Consider the following 27,759-nt stretch of genomic DNA (forward strand, 5'->3'; position numbering starts at 1 on the left):
ACTTCTCCTCCTCCTTGTATTTTAAGGGCGGTTGACAACCAGCGTTATAGGTGCATTACCGCCACCTTCTGCTTCGGAGTATGGTCCGGAGACTAGATTCTACATTGTAATCCTGTTTGATTAATAAAATCAAAATGTGCCACTTGATAAATTCATTATTGTCTTCATATTAAAATCCTGGATTCCTGCCTTTCAGTATCTACTCTATCTCCTCCTCTTTGAGAACGTGGTAGGCTATGTTCAATTCCACCTTTACTGAACTTTATTTGCTATGTCTGGCTTCTTTGTAATGCATAGCCATATGTCGGATTACAGATACGAATGGCAAGTTTGTGTTCTGCCACCCTTGCTTTTAATTTCCTTTTAGTTCTCCCTATGTAGAAGCAATCGCAAGGACATTGTGTAGTCTATACAAGTGTATAGAAAAAGGCAGGTGTCTATACAAGTGTATAGACTACACTACAAAGGTAGTGTTACAAGCCGGAGGCACCGCTACTGGGATATGACAGGTCTGCGGTGGTGGGCTTACGTTTTTCTGCAGCGTCACCTGAGCGCCCTCTAATTTTTAATAAAATGTAGTGCTATTCCTGATTTGTCCACTGGGGGTCCCACTGTTCTAATAAGAGTAGCAGGCTCAGGATGAGCTATTATGGATCCCAATTGGGCTCTGAGACAATCTGCCTAAAGTTTGAAGGGCTATTGGTCAGTGCAACATACACGATGCGCCCAGGATACAGTCACAAGCAAAAGCTTACTTCTCAGCTACGTGCGTTCATGCACACGAAAGAGGTGCCGGTGGAAGCTTTCCAAGACAATTGGACCAGTTCCTATTTATTCACCAAGACAAATGGGAAGCCAGTGTGCTTCATATGTTCACAGCACATCAGTGCTCCAGAAATATAAAATTTGGTACATTAGACTCATTATGTCGAAAAAAACAACAACTTGCAAGGACAACTTAAAACAGAGAAGATAAATGAATTGTTGGAGGGATTGAACAGCAGTCTGTTTTTACTCACGGATATTAGTGATGCAGCTTTGAAAACTAGCTACCTTATTGCTAATGAAATAGCATCAACATTAAAGCCACACTCTGAGGGTGAGTTTGTGAAGACATGCACGGTGAAGGTTGCAGAAATCGTGTACCTCAACATGACAGGCATTTGCCAACAACAGCCTGACGAGAAACTCAGTAGCAGATAGAATTTTGGATCTTGCTGGAGATTTGGACAGACAAATTAAGGACAAAGTTAAGTCATTTATTGCTTTTTCGGTTGCAAATGACGAGAGCACTGACGTTACAGATATTGCTTAACTGGCCATATTCATTTGACTGTCACTGAGGAGGTGCTGGAGTTGGTGCCGATGACAGACACCACAACAGCAATGACATTTTCAATTGCCTCGTTGGAGCACTGGATAGGCTCGGGGTGACCCGTGCTGTCAGCCTGGCTACTACCAACAATGATGGGGAAAAAGGCAGGTGTTGACAAAATTCAGAGAGAACGTTCATCCATCCATCTTCAAGCCGCTCCTTCAGACTCACTGTCTGGAGGAATGAGCTGTTTGTGTAAATAGTTGAGATTGAATTGAGTTTAGAGATGTACTTAAAAAGGTGGATACTTATGTCTGTTAATCTGTACGCTTTCATTCTATGAAAACCTGTCCCTTTTGAACAAACATTATTAAAAAAATGTATTTCCTCCTTGGATTGATGGTCATATATGGGAACATGCAGAAATTTTGTAGATGACTTGCTAGAATGTGTCTAAAGTAAATTAAAAATTTGCCTCCATATACGTTTTGTTTTCATTATGTTAAATGGTTTTTCATTCGACACAATGTCAATTCCTCTCTGCAAAAATCATAAATTTTAGAATAGACAGGCTTATAATTCATATTCAGATTGGTATATTTAGGATAAAAGATGCTTTGTATCTTTGTGGGACCCATGTTTCTGTGATTAAGGCATGACGTTGTGTTGCCATCTGTCCAAGTAGTCATGACTGGCATTCAGCATGACTAGTAGAGTTCCTTATTCATTTTTTGAAGCAGTTGTTTATCAGTGAGAGAAATGTCAAATCTCTGTGTGTGTGTGTGTGTGTGTGTGTGTGTGTGTGTGCGTGTGTGTGTGTGCGTGCATGCTTTTGTGGTTGAAGCCTGCTAGAACTTGGCAAATTAAAGTGAAATGATGCTTAAGATAAGTCAGCTGACACGAGTCACAAGGCTTTGGATTAAGCAGAGGGGCAACCTAGGGTCTTTCAATGCAACTCATTCAACACACTTCCACATACTGCCTCAGATCTGTGTTATACCACTTCCTCCTGTCATCACATTGCTTTCGAACCATTGAGGGAGAGAGATACTGAGCTGAGAAACACATTCACACTCACATGCCCAGATTTGAGACCTGATTTCTCCTCAAATCTGGCTGGAAGTCAATTTGAGCTGTTTTAATGTGGTAAGTGGTTAATTTTGTATTTTATTTTTTATGTTTTAACCTTGATTTCTCTGGAGAAAGTTGACAGAGCTTCATGCTCTTTACCAGCACTGTCTTGGTTCACATTCATACAGTTGCCCACATCACCTTCCCAGTACAACCACAGTCCTCTACCGTGTGGCAGTACAATCACAGGTCACAATCTTGCTTCTTTAACCTCTGGCTGACTGCCCCTGTATGCAATTGATACAACAGATTTGTTTGTGCAGGATGATTCCCATAGTGGGAAAGTGTTCATTTTAGTTATTAGAAAGTATGATTTTGTTTTGTGATTATCTGTTACTTTCATAACTGTTACTGTTTTTCAAAAGCTCTGCTTGTGTGATCATATAGTAAGCTGTATGACTGCTTGCTACTCATGTTTTACAGGGATTTTTTTTCTGCATCCTGCATCCTTTACTCTCAAGGAAATATGTGGTGGTTTCAGAGGGGAGTTTGTTTCCTCCCTGTCACATTGGTTGTCTGGTCCTTGGCCGCCTTCATCCTGAACTATGTCATTGCTGTGCTGCTGGGCCACATTGACCCTGTGATACCCTACATCAGGTAAAAACAGCCTTGTTTCATGCAATTTGCTGAAATGAGTACGTCTGAAAATGCAAATATGTGCTCTTTGCAGAGAAGTGAGAGAAATATGTTTCCCAGCAATACATTTCCCAGGCAAGGATTGCATGGAGGAAAGAAGGACGTTGACATTGAAATAACATGGTGGAAAGTAAGGGTGTGGAGACTGGGGGGTGGGGTTGGGTGAATGAATGGATACATTCTCGTACTCGTGTCTGCGAGTCTTTGTTTATCCACGACCAAAACCTTAAGGTAGTTTTAGTTTCCTTCAAGTAATCTTTTTGTGTCCAACACATGTAATCTGCATTTTCGGAGTTGTGAGAGTTACGGACCAAAACATAAATATGTGCGCTATAGCACCACCATTCAGCCAATAGGCGTGGGTTGCCTTGCCTGAGTAGTAGGGAGCCATATGAGCCCATCTGTCAAAGATGGTGGCTCTAGGACTTACGCTTTTTTTTTGTTTTTTTTAAAGATTGTTTTTTTTTTTTGCCATTTTCAGCTTTATTTGACAGTTCAAAGTAAAGATAGACACGAAAGATTGGGAGAGATAGGAGGATGACAGGTGAAAAAGGTGTTTACATGGTACAAGCCGACCACCAGGATGCCCTGGATCTTGCTGTGATACTTTGCGCTGCAAGAAGCGAGCTCGGAACGACAGTAAAGGTTATATTGTGGCGGACTCTATAGACATTATTCACCATAATCTGTGGTTTGGGTATGTTTAACACACACAGTTATATTGTGTGCTTCTCAGGGTTAAGGAGACACGGTCCCTTTAAGAAAGTCTGGTTTTCTGAGTCTGACGTCAGCTCGACGTATGTTGTGTTTTTGAGCGCGAAGTAAATTGTCTTGCTCTGTGGTTAAAAAATAAATGACACATGAGTTGGTGTAGTCAACGAGAGAAGTTGTCTGTCTCAACTTTCCTGCCACTTCTACAATATTTTACTTGTTTCTTAACCTGCAAAGTATTGTGTGCACTCCTTCCCTCTCACAGGTTTTGGTATATTGCCGATGGAGTTTTATTCTGAAGGGCTACGTGAACTGTTCGTGCAGCAGCGCAGAATCAACATCATCAGCGAGCTACTCTCAGCTTTAGCTCCCAGCTCCCGAAAGCTGCATTTTGGGAAAACGAAAGACTTTACTGGAACTTTGATGTTAACATCTACATAATGCTAAGGCCTTGGAGGAAGGGTGAAAGTTTGAGCCACCACAGAACAGCCGTCTCAAAACCACACACAAAAATGAAAGGCTCGGTAGGTTATTTTGTATAGAAGTCTTTGGGATGCTTAAGGCAAGTATAAATCAACGCCATCTAGTGTCCCTTTGGGGCTAGGCAAAGCAACTGCCTCTCAAGTTGCAGATTGTGGGTTTGAATCCAGGCCTGTCTTTTTTAGATGCAAAGCAATTCATGGACCTGTAAAGTAACTCACTCACTCACTCACTCACTCACTCACTCACTCGGCCTGCCACCACCCCCCCTCTTCGGAGGTCAACTTTATTTTTAATTACAATTGTAACAAAACATTATGGTGAAACCTCTCTGAGGGAAGGACATAAAACAAAATAAAGCAAAACAAAATACATCTAATAGATACAGCAGATTAATATTGGTGATAAACAACCAAAGAGGACAGACACAGACAGGACATAGACTGAACAACTAGAGTGGACAGACATAGACAGACATACAGTAGATAGACATAGACCAGATACACACTAATGAGGAGATAGGGCAATCTTGCAGAGGGACTGCAAGATTGGGACATAATTTAGGGTTATTTCTGGACTTCAAATTAAGGAGGTTAAGGCGATGAGTATGGGTTTGGTGTTGTGGATTAGTGGGTTGATTGCTGAGAAGTTGTCAAGTAAACAGAGGGATGGGGATACTGGAATGCTACAGCTCATAATAAGGGATAGTCTGTCAGTGACTTCTTACCAGAAATGCTGAGTTGGTGGACAGAACCAGGTGGAGCGGAGATAGTTATCTTAGGTGTTTAGTGTGCATTCTGAGCACGTGTCTGAGTCTGTGAATCCCATTTTATACATCTTGTGCTGAGTAATGTGTGCTCTGTGGATTACCTTGTACTGTATAAATTGTAGGTTAGTATTGTTAGTCATTGAGAAGGTGTTGCTGCAGATTTTACACCAGAAGTTGGTACGTTTTTTTCCCATTCTTTTACTGGAAGTGATGTTGTGTTGGAGGAGGATATTAGTTCATAGTTAGTTCATGGAAAGGATTTTCTTAGAGTTTCTACCTATTTTCTAATCTCACACTTTTATTTTGAAGGCTAAACGGCCAAACCGGAAGTCTTGTTTCTGCTAATTTGAGCTAGTCTTACCTATCGAGGCTGGGGTGCGCTAACTTTAAACAGCTAACGGGCATCAGCTGAAAGTGAGATTAACTCAACTATAACCAGTTCTACTCGTGCAAAGATGTCAAAACTTTTGACCTAGCTACTTAAAAAGACAGCAGCAACTTGTAAAAGACCACCGCTGCAATGACTGAATTGTTGCCAAAGCAGCTCTTCCCCATTAAAGAGTCATAACCAGAGGTCATAAAATTTATATTAACATCATCTTTATGTTGATCACAACAGAAATGTTAAAAATAATTCAAGGGAATGTTAATATAAAAAATACCACTGCCTATAACCATATTTTCATATCAATCATTGCAGTTTACAATTTAGGCTATAACAGTAATATAAAGCGATCAAACCCAAATTGGTCCAACAATCCTTAAGTAGCCTCCCTGCTGGCAGCAAGGTGATGGAGATGGTGCAAGATGCCAGTTTTCCACTGCTTTGGTCCTTGCTGCAAAACCTTTCGCCTCAGCTAGCCCAACGGTACACATACAAAATGGCTGCCACTCCAAGCGTACTGGAACATTGATTTGAATGGAAATGACTGTTCTATCCGCTCTATTTCTTCCAGTTAATGGTGGGTTGTATGGGAATGATTTTGAAGAAGTAGTTGACTTTTGGAAGTATGAACATTTTACTGGTCACTATTCTGCTAAAGAGAGAGCAGTTAAAGAGAGAGGTAGGTTTTTCCAGCAGTTTAGGTCACCTCCTATTGCTTTTAAAGTGGAATGAAATTTGATTGATGATTGATTGATTGATTGATTGATTTTGTCCAGTTTGTGTAGTCAGATATTTGCAAAAAGGAGTTTATTTCTTTTAGAGAGTTTGATGTGTCTTGTAGTAAAAGCAATACATCATCTGCATAAAGGCTGATCTTGTGATGTGTGTGGTTATTTTGGATTCCTTTTTTGAAACTAACTGTGATGCTAGTCCGTTAGTGGTGACTGTGGCCATTGGTGAGTTGTACAGAGTTTGTATCCATTGAATAAACAACTCTCCGAAACCAAATTTGATAAAGTTGCAAATAAGAAAGTCCAATTTACTCTATCAAATGCGTTTTGTGCATCTAGTGATGCACAAATAGTTTCTACTAATAGGGATCTTGACGGAAAACATGTTATTTGGCCCAGGGTTCAAAATACTGAACTATCCCTTTAAGTAGAGATTTTTTGAGGTGCCATCTACTGATGATTTGTATGATTCTTGTTAAGAGTAAAGGATAAAGGGGCATGATCACCGATGATGATGGGGTGAATTCTGCAATCTTAGATATCAGATATAATTGCATTGCTGGTGAGAAAAAAGTAAATGGATGAAAATGATTGATGAGAAGTATGAATATTCTCTGATTAATGGGTTTTCCAATCACCAACTATCACCAAGGCCAGTCAGTTATATATTGTTTTAGTGTTTCTGTGGAGTGTCAGGTCCTGGTGTTACCTGAGGTGCTTGCAGTAAGATTGATTATTGTGTTAAAGTCACCTCCAGCTATCACTGTCTTCTGCTTGTTCTTTGCACTTTAACCCTACCTAATGGTGTGTAGAATTATCCATTTGAATCTGCTAAAGTCATTTGTCAAGTCAATTAACATTCTTTCCAGCCTTGCTTTGTGACCCATACCATGGGGTTCACCTGCTCTTGGTGTCAACATGTCCAAAACATTTTTTTTCTCTTTTTTAAGGTGTTTTAAGGTTTTTAGTGTCCCATGGTCTAAATGCTACAACTCTGGAGGAAACACTAAATACTTTTAATTTTTAGTAAAAAATTGGCATCAAAATGGTCAAATTTAAAGATATTAAAAATCAGCACAAAACATCAGCTATTGACAGGTTCAACAAAAAAATATTAGTACCGTTATCAACCTTCAACAACCCATATCGGTTGAGCCCTAATGTGTCTATCCATGTGTCTGTGTGCATATGTATGTCTTTAATGTCTTTATAAGGCATCAAGCCTTAGTTGTCCTTTTAAAAGTTTGACGATGCTGAAGTATGATAAATGTATGTATGAATGTATGTAGTGTATGTATGTTGAAGATTGGTTAGAATGAAATACACCGACTAATCCTTATGGTAAGACCATTCCTTTGTCACCTAATCTAAAATGTGAATGATCTTAAACTCTGATTAGAACTGGCAGCTATTAAATTGTCAACAGCTTTTGTCAATATTTCCTATCATTTTAGCAATGATTGCATTCTTCTAGTTTAATGAGATTCTCAGAGATTGTGTATTACTCTTTTTTATGGTTTATCTCTGTGTTCACAGTGATACAAGCTCTGAGATCCCTGAGAGCTGTCTCTTTGGGTTCATGCTAAGCATCTCTTCCTTTTTCGGTAAGACTGTGGTTGTTGTGTCAACATCCTCCTTGGCTTTGACACACTATATTCTTCTATAACAGTGCTGTCTTTCAATGACTACAACATCAAACTGGTAGAAAACTGGAGAACCAAATTAGTCACAATAAAATAAATAAATATCTCAGTGAAATAAATAATTACCTAAATAAATATAGAAATATATAATATAATCAGTGAATAAATTAATAATTGATTGTTTTTTTCTTTCATTTCAAAATTATTAAATAGGATTATTTCATAATTATTGCTTTCATAACATGATTATATTTAATTGTATTTTTATTTCATAAATTATTTTTTTTATTTTTCAAATGGCTTTTATTTTCAATTACACAATGATATTATTCAGAATTAAATTTTTCCAAGTGGCTTTCATTTAGCCCCCTTTCTTTGCTCCTCTTTTTATTTCATAATGACATTTTTCATAATGCCTCAGCTGTCAATCAAAGAGAATGGGGTGGGATCTATTTGCTGATTGGGTAATCCTTTGCAATCGATTATTTTTCCTGGCTCCGAGGGTGGTCTCACCCCATGGGCCAAATGGTGCTAAAAAAAGCCAGAATAGCGATTATTTTTCCTGGCTCCGAGGGTGGTCTTGCCCAATGGTCCAAATGGCGCTAAAAAAAGCCAGAATAGCGATTTAGATACATTTCTATACATTGACCAATTTTTGATTTTGTGCCTCTGTATGGGAAACACCATATCTCGCAGTCAAAGACGCCCTCTAGAGGCCATCTTACGAAGCTCATCATCTCACAAAGTGACAGATGTCTGACTGACTGACTGACTGACCTGAATTTGTCACATGATGCCCTTGGCTGCGCCATGACAAAAAGAGGAGCAAGGAAAAAGTGAAGAACAAGGGAAAAGGGAAATAAAAGAGCCACTTCGAAAAATGTAATTCTGAATAAAATCATCATGTAATTGAAAATAAAAAACGTTTTTACGAAATAAAAATACAATTAAATATAGTATAGTAGTAGAAGCAGTAGCTGTAGCAGCAGTAGTAGTAGTATTAGCAGCAGTAGTAGTAGTATTAGCAGCAGTAGTAGTAATAGCAGTAATAGTGCTAGTAGTAGTAGCAGTAGTAGCAGCAGTGATAGCGGTATTGATGGCAGTCGTATTAGTAGTAGTAGTAGTAGTAACAGTGGTTGTAGCAGCAGTATTAGTAGTAGCCCTAGTAGCAGTAGCAGTATAAGCTTGAAAAACATTCACTTTTTTATGTTTGTACACTGAAGACACAATAATCATTTTGATTGCTAAAGTTTCTCAAACACACAGCACAAACCATTCATATTTTTCTATACATCAGTATGTATTGCATCAGGAACCATAATTTCACATTCATAATCATGCCCTTATGTGTCTTTGTGTGTAGGTCAATCCACTGTCTATGTGCGGTATAAACAGGTGGAAGCCCTGGCTATAGGAGGTGAACCCAGGCTGCACCGACTCAACTCCGCTGCTCTGGTTCTGGGCTTTCTGACCTCACTGGGCATGTGCATTGTTGCAAATTTTCAGGTAAACGTTTAAAAAAGTTTATAAAAGTTTTACAGTTATTTCTTAATTCAGAATGCTATATGTTAGGGTTTGACTGATATGGGTTTTGATGGCTGATATCAATTTATTTGGATTAAAGCTGTCATTAGTTGATGTTTTGTACTGTTTTTCAATATCTTTAAATTTGACCATTTCCTGCCAAAAATTAGCAAAATGAGAAAGAAGACTAGTATTCGGTGTTTCCTCTAGAATTCTTTTGCTACTGCTACTATTACTGGTACTACTACATTCGAGTCATTTCAGGCTAAGGGCTTCCAATACACAAACCAGTGTATTGATCAATTCTACAATAAATATGTAATCAATCAAACTACATCATGTCCATCATATTAGAAGTGGATGGCATTGACTCAACCAGATCCCATTTTTAATAAAAGGACAATATTGTCTAAGGATATATATCACCCTATAAAGATGGGGCCTGATTCACAAAACTTTTCTTAAATTTTTCTTACTTTTGTTCTTAAGAAACATGCCTACAAAGAACAGACATGGGATTCATGAAACATGCGCAATCTATTTTTGCGTATCCCAGGTGTATCTGATGATGAATGTCACTTGTTTGTAAATTGGATGTGCATGCCTGTTCATGCTGATTAACATAGGTAGACGCTCGGACAACTCCATAAAAGGCCTGCTGACTGAAGGGACTGAAAGCACTACTGGAATGGTGGAGGATGGCAAAGAGAACAAAGATGAAAAGCTCAAACTCTGAAATAGAAGTGTTGTCAGAAGTGAAAAAAAAAAAGAAGTAATTTGGCTGTCCAACGCACCTATGGTGCTCTGTGGCAGAGCGAGTGTGCGCATGATAATTATATGATCACTCCTGAGGGCTCTGAGGGTTAGTCATCAGCCTTGTTGTCAAGGCATAACCTCTATCACCTACAGACAAACTAGCTAGCCAAGAAACCCTGGTTAATTTAACTTCCCTAACCCCTTCCATTCAGTCAGTGAAAAAGGTCAATAACCAATGCGACGTGCGTCTCCAGCAGCACCGTGCTCAAGACGGATAATCCAGTTCTGCAGCACCAGCGAGGCTGCAGCACCAACGTGGCTCCCTCCTGGCCAGCGGGAAACCACATTTAGGAGGTTAGGTATTGAGGTATATTTCCCTCAAACAAATCATACATAAATTCAACATTGTGAAATGCCTCAAATGTAAAAAAAGTGATTTAAAACCCAAACTCAGTTATGTAGATCTATAAGTAGGATTGCAGATACAATTCTCTCACACACACACTTAAGCAATATCACATGAGGGAGTGCTGTTGTACTGTATAAAATAAGATAAGATAGCACTTTATTAATCCCCTTGGGGAAATTCAGGTGCCACAGCACAGCTGTGATTTGGTCCTAGGCACGAGGCCACAGGCCGCGGATGATTTCCGCTTGCTTTCCTCCCCCTCATCCTCCTCTGATGACCATTAGGTCAAATGTAATTTTCGGAAATGTATCCATATTTGCGCTGTCACTAGAAGTTGCTGGGTAAATGAAGTTAGAATTTTGTGTAATCAACGGTTACATTAGAACACCTGTGAACCAGAGTGATACAGTAAAAAGTCCCAGTGCTGTTATACTGTATATCAGCACTCATGGAACGCCACTTGTCCAATCAAATTACCGTAACTAACTGTTGTATAAACACATACAATCCTTTACAATTACGTATCAACATTTACATCTATAAAGACGGACACGGATTGTGTTTTATAGGTTTGGCGGGTATATCTCAGCCAGAAGAGAAACATAACTCATAAGGCACTTTTAGCCTACAACTCAACAGAATGTAGCTATAACCGGAAAGGATGTTGCTTGGGTTTTTCAATGTACTAGTCTCAGGAAAATGCTGTCTACGTATGAATCGAGTTTTACGAGTGGGGATACAAACAGCCAAAAGTCTGAATGTAAAAAATAATCAGTAAATATATAGATGCAGATGCAAAATGAGAACTGAAGGTGTAAATTCGTAGTCGTAACATAAGGATTTCATTTGTAAAACATGGGTTAGGTGGTTAGAATTGGTGGTTACAATTACTTAAAGTGACTTTGCATTAAGAATAAAAATTTCTGAGTAGAAACCTCTTCGGTATCTGCCCCCACACATGTCCAACCACACGCTGATTTTGAGCATACCAAAATACAATTCAGGTAAGAAAAAAAATTATAAATGCCAAAATGTTAATGGAAATGTTTGTAACTAGGGGAGACCAGGCATGTTGTCACACTTTTTACTCATGTATTTCTCAGCAGTGCCTTACTACTGAGATACAATATATATTTTTCTAGCTTGATTAAGTTCTTCTGTAAAAAATGGCATTTTTACATAATTTACTGGAAGCAAAAGTTATTACTGATGAAACACAACTTGACAGGGCATGTTGTCACATAGTGTGCTGTGTTTGTGCACCCTATATATTAGTATAGTTATATATTATTAATAACATGAAAAACATACTCTTGTATTGAAAACCACATACTTAATTTCAGAAATCAACACACACCATACACCAGGTACAATAAACCCTCCCTCACCCATCCGACAAACCGACAAACACAAATTCTGTATTCAGTATGATACATTTAATATATACACATTCAATTTGATATTTTATGATGTAAAATGACTTCTCCTCTCTTCACTTAAAGATAACAGTAATAATAGTAATCTGCCTATGCAGCCTACCCTCTGTGGCTGTAGGTGGTCCAGCAGTGAGGCCACTTGCTACACAAGCCAAAGGTTTGTGGGTTCAAGTACCAACATAATATTTATTCAGAAAACAATGAATGTAAAGCTATGTCTAACCGAAAAAAAAAGAAAAGGTTTTGCATAGTTATGACAACATGCCCCCGAAATCAATGTGACAACTGCCCCAACCAGGCATTCCTGACAAAGATCCCTTCCCTTAGCACATAGCTTGACTAAACCATTCAAATTTATTATCAGGTTATAGCTGACCCTTGCCTTTATGTGTAAGATTTTCATTATTTACTTTCAGTTATACAACTTGTTTTTATGTTAGAGTGGTTTGACTTAGGCTGCTGTAATCAACATAGGTAACCTCTTATTAAGAAAGTAAACATTTTTGTAATTGGAATTTTGGCTCTAAAATATTTAGTTTCAGAAATAAAGCCACTGAGACAACTTTCTCATGTGACAACTTGCCCCGCTCTTCCCTACACTTGAAGATAAAAATCTGATTGTATGCATGTCACCCAGTAAGAGCTGTATTCATTTGTTCGGTCCAGTGTGATACTTTTCACTTTTCACATCACTTTTGGCATCTTGGCATATACACTTACTGCCCGGGCACACTTGTTTGCATTGGAGAACAGAATAGCATACGGTATCTTTGCCATTCCTCAGAGAAGTGCCATCATCTCTGTGCATCTGTTGGGGGCGACGTTGACCTTTGGCTCAGGAGTGCTCTACATCCTCGTCCAGACAGCCATGTCTTACTATGTGCAGCCTCGCTTCCACAGAAAGGACATCCTGTGGGCTCGTACTGCTGTAGGGCTCTGGACTCTGGCTAGCGTCATCACTAGTGAGCACAACATCCATAACATCTGTAACCATCTAGTGGGCACAGAAAGCCCACAAGATGGTCTAGGCCAGTGGTTTTCAATCATATACCATTGAGGCCAAGAGACCAAGAGTCTGCAGGTTTTCATTCCAACCAAAAACTGCACCAGTGAAGTAAGCTGCGGTAGTTTTTGGTTGGAATGAAGACATGCAGTCTTCTGCCGTATTCATGTCAATCAGATTCACGGTAAATACAAGCTGCCAACTGGGAAAAAAAACATCACGTTTGCCTCCTGGTGGTGGCAAACATGGCAGGAATCCACCAATGTCGGTTTCTTTCCATCCTTGAGGTCTTTCAGAGGAAGATAATATCAGTTTATCATAAAATACATTAGGATATTAAGAAGGAATTCAACAACCATTGATCTTACTTCTGCCATCTTGGATGTGGCCATTCAACATGTGAACACCAAGTTGTAGCAACGGGATGTCATTCCATTCTTCTGCTTCTTCCAACATGATGTGAATGCCACATTAGACCTTGATGGCACATGGTTGAAGACCACTGTTCTATTCTTTCAACCTCTTGCATTAGTAATTAAAGACCTTTCTGAAAGCTAAAACGATGAACTCTATTAACAATTTTGATCTCAAATAGTGTTCACTGTGCATCTTAAAGCATTTTGTTTTTCTCACCACCTTTCCCCTCTGTTTCACAAATGCACACATGCACGCACACACACACACACACACACACACACAGTGTTTGTGTCATCAGTGATCCTCTATGATGACCTACCAGGTGTAGATGTGACCAGTAAGCTACACTGGAGACCAGGGGAGAAGGTGAGCAATTGCCACACTAATTCAGTTTTTGATACTCTGTTCACACATACACACATTTAAAGCTCATCTTGAACTTCAACCTAGACCTGTTAGAGTAGTTAATCCAGCAGTGTACCATAATTTGCTTACACTGCTTTTTTGGCCTTGCAAATGTGTATTTTCGCCCATCTGTTCCAGGGTTACACAGCTCATCTAGTCAGTACAGCATCAGAGTGGTTGCTAGCCTTCTCCTTCATTATGTTCTTCCTCACCTACATCAGAGACTTTCAGGTAAAAGCTGCAATTCCAATAAGTTGAATTAAAAAATGAACAGAGAAGAAACTGGGCTTATGCCATATTCATGTCATGTCAAATTTACTGTAAATGCAACCTGCCGACTGGGAAAAACCATTCACATCAGCCCCCTAGTGGTAATTACAAGTAGCATATGTGGGATTTTTTCTTGTCATGGTGGTGTCATGATGTGCCGAAGTGTCAACACAAGTGGCAAACACTGCAGCGAATCCACCAATGTCGGCAGTCCAAGGTGATAAAAAATCGAAATTAAGAGTTATATTCACAGTAATACACTCAACTCCACTGTAAAAGCGAACAGCGATCTGCTGCAGTTCATATATGGTTTGTTTTAAATTCACGAGTAATAATATTTTGGATGTGGGCATTCCAAGTTAAAGGAATAGTTCACCCAAAAATGAAAATTCAGTCATTATCTACTCACCCCCACGCCAGTAGAAAATCGGGTAAAGTTTGTTAGTCCATACAACAGTCCCGGAGCTTGCCAGCTGAAGTACGTTGCAACGTTCTCCAAAACAACTGAAGTTGTTGGGGACCTGTTTTCAGTCTTCAAAAAATAATGGAAAATAACCATAAAATTACTCCATCCAGCTCATCCAGCATAATCCAAGTCTGTTTACACCATTATTTAGCTGAAATCGCCACTCTACCTGTTATCAAAATACATCACGTTTACATGGACCCTGGCCTCGATAGGTAAGACTAGCTCCAATTACCAGAAACAAGACTTCCAGTTTGGCCATTTAGCCTTCAAAATAAAAGCGAGAAAAATAGGTAGAAATGAAGAAATGAATTAAAACTGTTTAAACCAATTACTTTGTATTTAATTGTCAAATTCAATAAGTGAACACCCATATTAATGTTTGATGTCCACTTTAGTCTCTGTTCTGTATGTATTCTGCACAGTGTAATACATGCAGCTTTTATAGTTAAAATGGCACATATCGCATTTTTCATTATTATGACATTCACTCACTTACTGAATTTGACGATTAAATACAAAGTAATTGGTTTAAAACAGTATTTCTACCCATTTCAAATCTTGCACTTTTATTTTGACCAAACCGGCCAAACTGGAAGTCTTGTTTCTGGTAATTGGAGCTAGTCTTACCTATCGAGGCCGGGGTGCGCACCAACGTGATGCATTTTGAAAACAACAGGTAGAGTGGCGATTTCAGCTAAATAATGGTGTAAATGCCGGTCTTTTCAAGTCACTTTGGGATCTGTTGGCTTCAAGAGACTTGGATTATGCTGGATGAGCTGGATGGAGACATTTTATGGTTATTATCTGTTATTTTTTGAAGACTGAAGACAGGTCCCCAGCAACTTCAGTTGTTATGGAGAATGCTGCAACGTACTTCAGCTGGCAAGCTCCGGGACTGTTGTATGGACTAACAAACTTTACCCGATTTTCTACTGGCATGGGGGTGAGTAGATAATGACTGAATTTTCATTTTTGGGTGAACTATTCCTTTAAACACATAAACACTTCCAAGTGGTACCAATGAGAAGTAATCTGATTTCTTCGACTTCCTGAATTCTGACATCACCAACACGGAACTATCTGTAGTCAAGTGTAGGAAACGCTATATTTATATAAAATAAAACCAACAAAATGAACGATTTTTGTCACACAAGTCATGTTGTGATCACACAACTTACAATGCCATGGCAGAACAACTACTTGCTGGATTTTTGGTTTGTGGTTGACATTACAAACATGAACTCAAATGTATCATCAATAAGTACATGTGTATTAACTGTGAAAAAGCTGATCGGAAGAAACCAAAGTTGAACCATGATGTCTTGACAGCTTTGAATGTGTTTGAATGCGTACTTTCTTGTCGTTGCTTTGAACTTTCAAGTCATTCAGTTATTCCCATGTAATGTGAGTCATGTCATGTTCCATGTTTCATGTTTCCACAGAAACTCCACCTTAGGGTGCAGGCTGTCCTGCAGAATAACCACCTATATGACTATGGTCACTACAACATCAGAGGACATGTTCACCATGGGGAACACTCACCGCTGCTGGCTGGCAGCATCTGAATCTGAATAAAGGCAATGAGTAACACAACACCGTCATTTCCTTGTCAAAGTTTTTCAGGACCACTGATATTTTGCATAAATTTGATTGCATATATGTCGTGAGATTTTGCTATATAAAAACATATGATGCTCAGTCTTTGCTACTATAGGTAGACTTAAAAAAAACTAGTCTTTATTTGAAATGATTTTTCTGCTCATCATATTCAGTGTCAATTTCAGACTAGAGCCACAGGCTGAGAACCAACAGATGGATATTTGCCAGTGTTTCATAGAGAAGCAGCAACATTCAAAATACCCACTAAATTCTAGCCATAATTCCCCTTTTGCACACAATCATTTAAGAGAAAAACTGAACATGAAATAAAACATACAGCGCAACATATACTGTACATCTGCTTAAATTGTCACGTAAATCCTTTATATACAAACAATGTCTCAAACAGTGTATTAACAAGATAGCTACTGCTTCTTTGTCTTGTCCCCTTTCTTCTTTTCCTGGTATTCAAGGATCTTTTTATGAAATATTCCTGCAGAAAAAGGATAGAAGGTTGCATTAGTTTGCATTGCTATAATCATATCATCTATGTAACCACTATGTATAAATTGTAAATTTGGGATTTCAAAGAGGAAAGAAACTAAAAGCGACAGGTACTCTTGGAGAAGTAAAAAAGGAAATATATAGGTTTTGAGTGGTAATTCTTAAGATCCTTGTTTTTTTAATTTTGTCTCCATCTTTGTGTGTTGGGTTTTTATTTTGTTTCCATCTTTGGTGCTAAGATCTCATTGCTGTGGTGTTTTCCACTGCACAGAGATCACTTGTCTATCAAACAGTGTGTACAGTACTGTGACAACTTTTTCCTTGGATTTTCTGTTGATGCAGTTTGAGTTTCTGTAGGTGGTGCTCTTTTCTTTGTCTGTTCAGCCATGGTGGCTATCACTGCTCATGCTAACTACCCAGTTCCTCTTCTATTTATTCCAAACAAACCAGAAATGCTAAACGCATCACTTCCTGTGTGCCACAGTGAGCGACTTCCCTGACACTGGGTGTTTAGAACAACACATTTAAAAGCTATCATGAACTGGGTATAGGTTGAATCACTATTGTTTTATATCAATTGTCAATAGAGAAGCAAAAACTGACATATACTGTATGATGTACATCAAAATACAACAGATTATTACTTTAATGTCTTAGCCCTCTCCATTTAATGACTTTTCAACTTTCAAACCCACAAGTGCCTGGACTATTTTTATGCCGCAAGAACACATCTGTGGTCTTAATACTTCCTTTTTACTTCCTCACCTTGCTGTGGTCCAGGCTGCTGCTGTTCTGCCTCCTGGATGAAGAGGTCAAACATCTGAGTCTGGATGAACTTCTTGACAAAGTGCCGAGTGGTCTTGGACTTGATGGCCTTGTAGAAACTTCTCTGCTCAAACATCCCCCGTTCCCCAGGACCGCTGTACTTCACATACAAGGCATAATGGCCGACTATTTCCACAAAGAAAGGCAGGAAGGCTTCCGATACCACTCGGTTCAACTCCTCCACAGCTGAAAGAAATGCCATACTGTTTTCAAAGACATTTTGTGTAGATCAATGCAACATTTAAAATGGCAAGAATTGTTTAATGATATTCAAACCACGCAGATGTCTAGTATCCGTTGTCCTTTGGAAAACTGGTGCAGACCCGTGTTTGATTTTGGGTCCAGTTTACTTACTTGCTCCTTCTTTTCTGTCTCCTAATGCCTGTAATATTTCATTTTGGAGCTTAGGGGGCAGAATAGACTTCTCATCGCCAATCTGGAAAGAGGAGGAATTTTACAGCACGGTTGACAAAATGATTAAGTTTCCTCTCAATTTTAAAATCATAATAGAGAACCAAAAGATTGTTTTTAAAATGTACATTCAAAACCTTTCCCACATTTTTAGAATGGCATTTTCATCATTTTAATCAAGACAACACAATATTTCCACACACTTACAGAAACAATGAAGGTCTCCTTTTTATCCTCAGATAAGTCTACCACAAGCAACTGTGTTATAGAGGGAAGAAAGAGAAGAATGAATAGGCCACTCAATAATTAATCCACTACTAATATCTGTAAGACCCCCCACAGCCTGTCCTACAAATTCACAAAGTAGTCCTAAGGTGTAAGTAAAACTTAAATCTGCTTTGAAAGACAATGTTTTGTTAAGATAACTCACATCGCTTTGGTCGGTGACCTGCTCCAGCAGGCGTTTCTGGACCCCAAGCAGGTAGGGGGTGGGTGCCATCACTACGTCGATGAGGATCTCTGGAACGATAGAGATGAGGGTGTGCTGCCAGGTAAACGGGTAGAGGAGGGCTGCTACTGCATGAATGACTTGGGATAAGGTGCTGTAGAGAGAGACAGTAATGCTGACATCAGACCTTTTGGTAATAAAGAGATAGTTCAGGTTTTTGACCTGGTTTTTAGTCATGAACAATCATATCAATTCATCAAAATGTATTTTCACCAGAGTTTTGGTTGCAAAGATATTACAAGCAGAGACAGTTAGAAATGCTAGTACGAGACAATACGTTCGACTTCTAGTTCCTAAGGCCAGGCATGAGTAAGCCTGAGTACTTCTCCATGACTTGTGTATATCTGTGAGTGTACAGGTGAGTGTGTAATACCCCAATTCATCAGCAATGAAAATGATCCGTCTCTCCAGGACAACGGAGGCAAACACCAGCAATACCTCCTCATCTGTCAGGCAGCCGAAGAGTGTTGCGAAGTTGACGTGCTCCAGCCACGAATCCAAGGGTCGAGTCAGCCTGATGATCTAATGGAGAGTCACCACTGTCACAAATATGTCAACACTGTTACCAGCACGTCATTACTGAACTGAAAACGATTATTTGATTATTTTTTTGGAAGAAGCTGCTGATTGCCAAATATAATGTATTTAATTTATTTTGTGTTTCCTCCAGAATTCTATTCTAGTCAGGGTGGAAAAGCCTCTGAAACAGCAATTAGACCATGGAACACTGAAACTCTCCACTGAAACACAAGATAATACTACTACTACTATTACTACTTGATATAGCTATTACCAGCAATCAGTAGGATACACACAGAGAACTGTAGTACCACATATTCGCCAACTCATCATTCTGTACATATGGTTTAGACTTTAAACTTTACAGATTTTCATAGGACATTGGACCAAGACACAGCACACCAAATTTCAACTTCATTAAGAGTTTTCATCTGATTACTGATTCGAAATTTCACAAAATTTGATATGCTGAGGTGTAAGGATGGAGCAACCACATTTGTCAACTTTTGTGAAGATTTAATTTTGTATTCACAAGTTATGGCTCATTCCATGAAACAGGTGCCACACCCCAAAATTGACTGGCCTATGGCAGGGCTTTGCAAAAATAGGTTTATCAAAAAATTCAAAATGGTGGACAGAAAAAAATGCAGAGAGCAAAACATTTTCTATATTCAATGTGACCCAGAAAATCCTGGGAAAAAATAATGTTGATTAACTTCTAATGGTTCAAAAATTATAGGCCAAAATGTAAAATTGTTAATTGTAGCACCCCCTGTTGGCCAATCATCGCAGAATTTTAAGCTCTGGTACTTGGATAACAGTAGCACATAGGTGCCAAGTTTCAAGAAGACTAGGTTAATAAAAGAGTGTTTAGCGCAGGTGTGGGCAATCATATGCCATGGAGGGCTGAGTTTGTGCAGGTTTTCATTCTAAGCAAACACTACAGCAGGTGATTTCACTGATTAGCACACATTCATCTAAAGGGGAGGAACTAATCACTTGATCACGTGATTGGCTGACGGCAGCCATCTTTTTTCATTGATCAACCTGACCTCATAGATCCTGTTACAATCTTTGTTCAAGACACAGCATTCCAAATTTCCAAATTCCAAACATTATCAAGCAAACGTTTTAAGAATTATTAGAATTTTTCTGCTGTGGCACCACTTATGGGCCAAATTTCCCAGACTTTTGCAAGCCAAAGCATAGTCACCTTTTGATGAGGTGGGTATGTTTCATGAGTATCAGACTTTGTGTTTATTACTATTGTTCATTTTGTCAAATAGTTGCCACTAAACTGATTGGCCTATGACAGCCAAACGATTTGTAGTACCTACAATCTTTAGATAACTTTCAGCCATGCAAGTCCAGAGATGCTGCAATCAGAGCCATTTTTTTTTGCTTTGATTGATTGGCTTATGGTCAGAGAGTGTACTGCCATGCAAGTCCAGAGATGCTGCAATCAGAGCCATTTTTTTTTGCTTTGATTGATTGGCTTATGGTCAGAGAGTGTACTGTGGTCAGCAGGGACAAAGTTTCAGAACAGACAAAGACCAAAGACTGTATAAGGCCATTGACATTATCGTCTCAAAAAGGTACTGGCCAATGTAGTGGGTGACCATTGTATATCTGCCAAAGATAAGAAAATTAATTTTACTGGCATTTGGCAGGTGGTCATTTCAGAACCTGATATCACCTATTTCATATTTAGTAATCTATATTTAAGTAAGCAATTGATACTTTAAGTAAGAACTGTAAGTAAGTCCATACATGTCAATAATCTATATTCTTTTCCATATTTCCTGCTCATACAGTCTACATAACATGTCGAGAAATTATTGGCTGCATATGATTATAGGGCTCGACACTGCCATTTTCCCGCTGGCCTGGAGACATCTTTCCAGACCTCCGAGATACTGCGGCCTAAGCCTAAGTCCAACATTTCTTGTAACACACTATGAAAGTGATGACACCATTTTAGCTTGCTAACACCACTGACGGTTAAGTAGGGGTCCAAACACAAAGTGCTAAACCCTATTGTTTTTGTTTGGATTATTAGGGGTCCAAGCACAAAGTGCTGGAACCCCAATTGTTTTTGTTATTCTGCTTCTTCTTCTGCCCTAAAAGTATCTGGATCTCAGAAACCGTAAAAGCTACAGCAACCAAACATTTTTTTAAAACCCCTGTCTCATGTCTTTCTTCTTTTCTCATGGTTAGGTTATCAATTCTTGACCATTCGACTTTGTTAAGTCAGAGTGAACTAATATGTCACTGGGCCAGTGGTAACAATAGTGAGGCCAGTGATTCTTAAAAGCCACTTTTTTCATAATTGTAATTGTTTATATTATCTTTCTGTTTTATAATCTATATTTTTCCTGTGGTATCCTATTACTATTTCCTGCTGCAACGACCCAATTTCACAAGGATCAATATAATTTCATGTTATCTCTCAATGCAGTCTTGTGAATGGACAAACCATAAACTTTGTCTCATTTCATCACACCTGTGATGAATCACACACTATGATGGACAAAGGGCTTTCCATAGGCATAAAGCATGGTTTGTGCTCTTCTTTTTAACCTGAAGGCTAGTCAAACAGTATCTCTAGCATACATAATGTCTAACATATCCAGCAGTGTGTGCTTGTGTGAGACCTGATTGTGCAAGAGGGCTGAAACATGGAATGTGGCATGACAGGATAGATATTTGTGGGATTTTGACTGTAAGAAAAGGTTAGGTAATGCTGGGCAGGTTCAGACACAACTCTACACTAACACACCTGCATAGAATATCTCACTTCATAGTCAGTGGGTTAGACTGTAGCTTTGCTGAGACCCAGCAGCCTTCCTCAGTATGACTGGACAAGTAAACATTTGGCATTAGATTGAGAGGGCTGTGACCTTCGCAAGATGACAGCACGAGAAGTTGCAGCAGCCTCTCCGGGTTCAGACTCCCAACCCCCATCCTGACTGCATTCTACAGGGGCACCATTGAGAGCATACTGACTCACTGCATCACTGTGTGGTACGGGACCTGCAACAATGTAGACCGTAAGTCCCTGCAGTGGATAGTGAGGACAGCAGAAAACACCATCGGTACCGCTCTTCCCTCCATTCAGGACATTTTTCACAACAGTTGCATCCGGAAAGCCTCCAGCATTGTCAAGGACAGCTCCCACCCCTCCCACAGCCTCTATCTTATGTCACTGTGCTCAGTCTCTGTATATTTAGATGTATATATGTTAGGGATGCACATTTTCAAAAAAACTCTTGATCGATTTGCACTGTTAGTTAACAATCAAACATCGATGTTTGACCCCCCCCCCCCAAAAAAAAAACAAACACGTGCCACTACACACACTTCGACAAAATAAGAATATTATTATAGTATTAGTCTATGTAGGCGATGCGGTTATGGCTCGTAAAAACCTGCCACATTTTCATCTGGCATTCTCATATTCCAATATTAATCCCACTGAAATAACGTTTCCAAACTCCTAAGGAAATAAAAAAAACTATTGTTGATCAAATCGTCAGGTTAACTGTTTTAGGCCTGTTGCCTAACATTTTAATTTATACAGATCAGCATGTCCAAACACTCCAGAGTAACGCACCATATACGCCTCGTCTGTCCACCGTCAGCCCAGTGGCAGAGAAGACACCCTCTGACGGGACAGAGGTCCCGGGGTGCAGAGGCACCGCTGCGTTAGTGCTGTCAGCCTGGGAATCCTACCTGGTTGGCTTTCCACCAGTCCAATGGATTCGTATCAAGTGGTGGAGGCATTTCTTGCAAGTAGCTCTCCACTTTGGTTTAATGGCCATTTGTGCAGTTGGACTAACCGGCTGCAATTGCGTAATTCAAACAGTCGTTAACCGTTAAGGTTAATCGACGTGATACATAACAAACAATAAATCGATCATCGATTTATGTTGAACATCCCTAATATATGTAGATTTATGCAGCGGAGATGACAATAAAACGGAACTTGAACTTGAAGGATGTAGAGGATCTAAACTCACCTTTTTATTTGCGAAGAGTTTACCACCTTTTTAGACAGACATAAATCTGTATGATATACAGACATAAAATTGTATTTTATCAAGGTATCTACAGGTTTCAGAAAGCCAAATTTAAGACTTTTTAAGAGCTTTTAATGCTACCTGGAATTAAATTTAAGACCAATATAAAAATTGAACACAGCTAATTAAAGCTAATTAAAAAATTAACATAGCTAATTGAACACAGCTAGTAAAGTTAAGATGCTAAGAAAGACGCATATTGTACTACTAACCATATTCTGGATTAATCTAAGAGTGGACATGCAGCACAAAGACACTTGGTGGAAAAAATAACACCTCTAGTAACTGGATTTAAGACACATTCGCCTCTTCCTCTCCTTTTCCCCTTTCACCAGTCCTTCCTCTGAAGGACCACAATGGAAATCTTTCGAGCTTTATTGTGTTATCCTTGATAATTTTTAGATAGGCACTTTGAACTTCAGATAGGCACTGGGAAAATTAACGCATTCATTTTTGCGATTCATTTGAAATGTTTAAGGCCTTAAAAATAAATTCACGCAATTGACGCAGCATTGTTCAGAGGGCGTCTTTGGCTGCAAGATGCAGTGTTTCCCATACATAGGCAAAATCAAAAGTTGGTCAATGTATAGAAATTGATCTGAATGGATCTCTAATGTCTCTAATGTCTCTAATTGTATTTTCATGTCACATCACGTCATGTCTGTCATTTGGCGATGACCAGCAGACCAGCAGCTTTGTATTCAATCCCAGAGTCTCTTGTTGTGAAAAAAAAAGTGAAACTTAACATTCCACAATTTGCTCCAAACTCCCCTGTGTTAGTAAAGGGATTTATAAACAGTAACCTGATAACTCGTCTTCTGCTGCCCTACAAACTTTAACGTTGAGTAACGCTATTACCTTGTGGTATTTAAGTAGCATTAGTGGACCTGTACAGGATCTGTGCTTGTTTTCCCACGGCAGCATGAAAAGGCATTTTCAGATCAGGCAAATAGTCAGTCAACACTGAGGCCCTCTACATCCCAAGGGGATCAATAAAGTACTATCTTATTTTATCGTATCTTAATTCATTATTAGGCCCCTAGAGGGCGGCGTGCGGCTGTTCAGGATCTGGGCTTGTTGTTGTTTTTGGGGGTTTATTTTGCTCCGTTTTGTTTACTTCCTGTAGTGGCTGACCAGCCAAGTCATCCTGGCTAATGATGGAGAAGGACAGGATGGAGTTTTAGGCAGAAAGTTTCAGCTGGCAGCTTTGGTTATTATTTCAGTTAGTGCATATGAAGAAATATGCCTTTCAAGCTGAATTTTGAAGCTGAATGGTTTTGATGGAAATTACTGATCTGTAGTTCACAGGGGAGGGTCTGTGTTTTCAGTTAAAAAGACGCCATTAAACAATAGTATTTAATTTCAAATGTACTCCCTTTCTGTTGATTACCTCTGCCAAGGAGGTAATGTTTTCACCCATGTCTGTGTGTTTGTCCGTCTGTCCGTCCGTCCTTTTAGCAGGATATCTCAAGCAGTTGGGCACAGATTTGCACAAAACTTGGTATGAAGGTTGGTTATGGACCAAGGAAGAACTGATTAACTTTTCATGTCAATTGGCCAAAAGGGCATGGTGGTGGGCATGGCATATTACCAAAAGGTGCATAACTTCCTTGCGGGGTGTTGTCAGACATGGTGGAGGTCTATCTATTATTACAATCTTCAGTCGTAATCCGGATTAATCACAGAAAATTGTGCGATTAATTGGTTAATTTTTTTTCATCTATTCCCAGCCCTAGTCCTTTTTAAACGAAGCATCCTCCTGTACATTCTTATTGATTATTAAATAAATTTAATCAATCAAACAATCAAACAATCAATTAATCAATCAACTGATTTAAGTTATATGGAGATACAGTAGGTTCTTTTAAGGAAACATGAATTAATGCTTTTTTGGAAATAGGAGAAACAATCGAGCCAATCAGTGCCTTTGCGGGTGGGACTAAAGTTTCAACCGTTCATGCAACATTTTTTCAGTGGCATCTTGGCAGAATAACCAACATATTGTCATTGTAAAGATGATATTTTTGTCAAAATTGACCGACATCCTTGGTGAAGTTAGTGAATACGCCCAGCATCAGTGTCACTGAAAATAATGTCAGAGTGGCCGGAAACGTCAGTCACTGGTGATTGGTTAGGGGAAAATCAACCCCCCCCCCCTCCACACACACACACACACACACACACACACACAAAACGGCTAATAATGAGGCTCAATAATGAGGAGGCTAAATAATGGAGTGGTAACGAAATGGCCATTCAGTCTGAACATCAGGCTATTTGGAATATATATGATCAATTAAACTTTGACTGGTCTGTTCAGCGCAAGGGGTTTTGGTGGAAGAATGAGGATCAGTCTGACCTCAGTGCCAGACTCAGGGATGAAGCTCTTAATCTCAACAGTGTTTCCTGGAGCTGGGAATGGGGCCTCCCTCAGCTTCTGCATGAATGGGTAGATCATGGCCATGGAGATCTGCCGCCGCTTCTCTACCTCATCAAAAATCTGCAGAGACAGAGGAGCAGAGAGCATCTTGTGATACAGTACCAATAAATACCAATATATCCCAAATATTTCTGCAACATAGGGTTCCATATTCCATTAATTTCCATGACATTCCAGTCAGAACGCTTCCATGTCCTAAACATGTTCTTCCTTCCTGGTTTGTAATTCACGGTGTAGGAGTTACGGCCTTTCAAAGTTGGACATTTTGATCATTCATTATAGCACCCCCATCAGGCCAATTGGGGTAATGTTTGTTGTGCAACATTTGCACACAACTTCATATTGTTGGGGAAAAATTCCATGTCGTGTCACTTACCATCTCACCGGAATTTGCGAAAATTTATGCCAGGCCCTCGCACTTTTCTGGCATTTCTGGCGCCGACTATTGATTGATTTTAGAATACTTCAACAGCTTTATGAAACATATTTAGTGATGAATGAACACACATATTTTGAGTTATAATCAATTTGTGTTAGGCCACACCCATATTTAGCATTTGTTGTGCACTCTATCGGCCAATTTCCATGAAGTTTTGATGGCATGGTCTAACTACTTCCCTTAAAGCATCTACCAAGTTTTGTGATAACTGGACCAAGAGGTGTAGAGTTATGGCCATTTTTGTGTTAAGCCACGCCCGTTTTCAAGTTCATTGGTTAATAGTGGCCATACTGTTCAACTTGCTGATAACTTGCTGTATAGGTTATGAGCCAAATTTATTTATTTATCTAGCAGGTGACATCAAACACTAAAATGCAAGCAATTTTTTATTTTTTTTTCTTCATTTGGCCTCGAAATTGATCTACAACCATACTAACCAATTTAAAAAAAATCAATATTAGCACCAAAGAGCTCAAGCAAAGAAATGCAGCAAACTGGAATCCCTTATTTGGACAGAAAATGTAGGCTAGACTATGTGTTCCGTGGTCTAGGAGAAAAAGTTGTAGGCGTCCAATACTGCCTCAAGAGGTTTTACCATGGAGTCTATTGAACACCCGGTGCATCCTATACAGATGCGAAAGGGTACCTTTTGCGTTGCTATCGTGACGCCAAGGGATTTGACAAAGAGTCAACATAGGATGGGGTTGGGAATGAGAACGGAACGTTGAAATGGCCAAAGCATGGAGACCACCTGGATATATCTTTCTAAATTGTATCATAAATGTTGTATTTTATTGTATTTTAATCAAATTTAAAGTTACAGTTGTAGTCAAGGAGTAGGAGAACACATTCAGTTGCATCATTATCCATGGGATCTTGGTTATAATGGTGATAAATTTAGATACATACTAGGTGAGGATAAAAATCTTATTTTTTCCTTTATTGCATCTCCATTTACTCTGGAATGGTAATAGATAAAGGTTTACTTACAATGGATTCATATTCCTTAGCTTCTTACCTATCAAAGGAGACCAGAACCATGCATATAGGCCTTATGGTTGAGAAGCTATTCCTGATACATTTTGGGTATGTTATTTTAGGCGTTTTTTTCCTGCATTTTGGCTTGGGTCTGGTGTTTAGAGCTACATAGGATGGCCTGGTGTTACATTTACAATTGTAAATTGCGAGCGGTCTTGATCTTGATCTTGGTCTCATACTCTTTCAGTCTCGGTCTTGTCTTGGTCTTGACCATAAAAAGTCTTGGTCTTGTCTTGGTCATGGTCGGTATGGGTCTTGGTCTTTTCTTGGTCTTGACTGAGACGGTCATGACTACAACACTTACTAAGAAGTCTCTTACAGTTTCCTGGTGAGTCAAGTTAACTTTAGCTACATCCTCTATTTCACAATGGGCTCCTCATCGTCTTCTTCAAGAGCAAGCAGGCCAATCGCTAACTTTCTCTTGACCATTTTTATTTTTAACTACGTTATCCCCTTTGTTACTTCAGGTTAGCCAGCCAATGCTAATTAGATAGTTGCAGCAACTAGAATGATGTAACGGTCCTAGCGCCCTTTGAGCTCTTGCTCTTGCTCTTGCTGTTACTAAGGACTAGGGGTGTAACGATTCACCAATTCCAATCGATGTGCCGGACTTAATGTCTAAAACATGGCTGAATTGATTGAAATAGCTTGAGTAGGGCCAAAGCTGGGAGGGAATCACGGGTGAATCGAAAAAAGCCCAATTTGACAGGTGTATCTTGCTTTTATTTTAGCACTTAATGATGTCATTTACTCTGAATCCATAAGCTCATTTCTTCCATTGTTGTAAGCCCAGTGAGGGTTCGTGTCAAGTGTTCCCCTGCGCCTCGCTCAAAGACAACAAACTTCTCTGTGCTCCTCTGCCCAATATGCCTGTTGTTTTGTCAAGAATGTTGACTGATGGAGAGCA

At 39.3% G+C, this 27,759-nt stretch overlaps 2 protein-coding genes across 4 annotated transcripts in view; one reads left to right on the forward strand and one right to left on the reverse strand.

The window, feature by feature from the left end:
• The first annotated feature begins 2,912 nt into the window (after positions 1-2,912).
• dram2a (DNA-damage regulated autophagy modulator 2a) lies at positions 2,913-16,069 on the forward strand. Its single transcript, XM_071901042.2, has 7 exons — positions 2,913-3,043; positions 7,695-7,762; positions 9,165-9,307; positions 12,711-12,888; positions 13,630-13,712; positions 13,890-13,982; positions 15,933-16,069. The coding sequence occupies exons 1-7, from the start codon at positions 2,913-2,915 to the stop codon at positions 16,053-16,055; spliced, it is 819 nt and encodes a 272-aa protein (XP_071757143.1). The 3' UTR covers positions 16,056-16,069.
• Positions 16,070-16,205: 136 nt separating this feature from the next.
• The window catches only part of dennd2da (DENN/MADD domain containing 2Da), a 53,335-nt gene continuing 41,781 nt past the window's right edge, over positions 16,206-27,759 (reverse strand). For all 3 annotated transcript variants that reach the window (XM_071901040.2, XM_078288232.1, XM_078288231.1), the window contains 7 exons: positions 25,295-25,435; positions 18,711-18,859; positions 18,260-18,431; positions 18,037-18,087; positions 17,773-17,854; positions 17,359-17,604; positions 16,206-16,582 (listed from right to left, as the gene is read on the reverse strand). In XM_071901040.2, coding sequence (XP_071757141.1) covers positions 16,515-16,582; positions 17,359-17,604; positions 17,773-17,854; positions 18,037-18,087; positions 18,260-18,431; positions 18,711-18,859; positions 25,295-25,435 — 909 coding nt within the window. In that variant the 3' untranslated portion in view covers positions 16,206-16,514. The remainder of the gene's footprint in view (positions 16,583-17,358; positions 17,605-17,772; positions 17,855-18,036; positions 18,088-18,259; positions 18,432-18,710; positions 18,860-25,294; positions 25,436-27,759) is intronic.

The sequence above is a fragment of the Centroberyx gerrardi genome, chromosome 14, assembly GCF_048128805.1.
Source record: "Centroberyx gerrardi isolate f3 chromosome 14, fCenGer3.hap1.cur.20231027, whole genome shotgun sequence".
In the NCBI taxonomy this organism is placed as follows: domain Eukaryota; kingdom Metazoa; phylum Chordata; class Actinopteri; order Beryciformes; family Berycidae; genus Centroberyx; species Centroberyx gerrardi.

What these genes read in the sequence shown, in the direction of transcription:
- dram2a (XM_071901042.2), top strand. Translation starts at nt 2,913, where the DNA reads ATGTGGTGGTTTCAGAGGGGAGTTTGTTTCCTCCCTGTCACATTGGTT. An exon ending in TCTGGCTAGCGTCATCACTA is followed by an intron (nt 12,889 to 13,629) that starts GTGAGCACAACA and finishes ACACACACACAG; the next exon opens with TGTTTGTGTCATCAGTGATC. An exon ending in CCTACATCAGAGACTTTCAG is followed by an intron (nt 13,983 to 15,932) that starts GTAAAAGCTGCA and finishes ATGTTTCCACAG; the next exon opens with AAACTCCACCTTAGGGTGCA.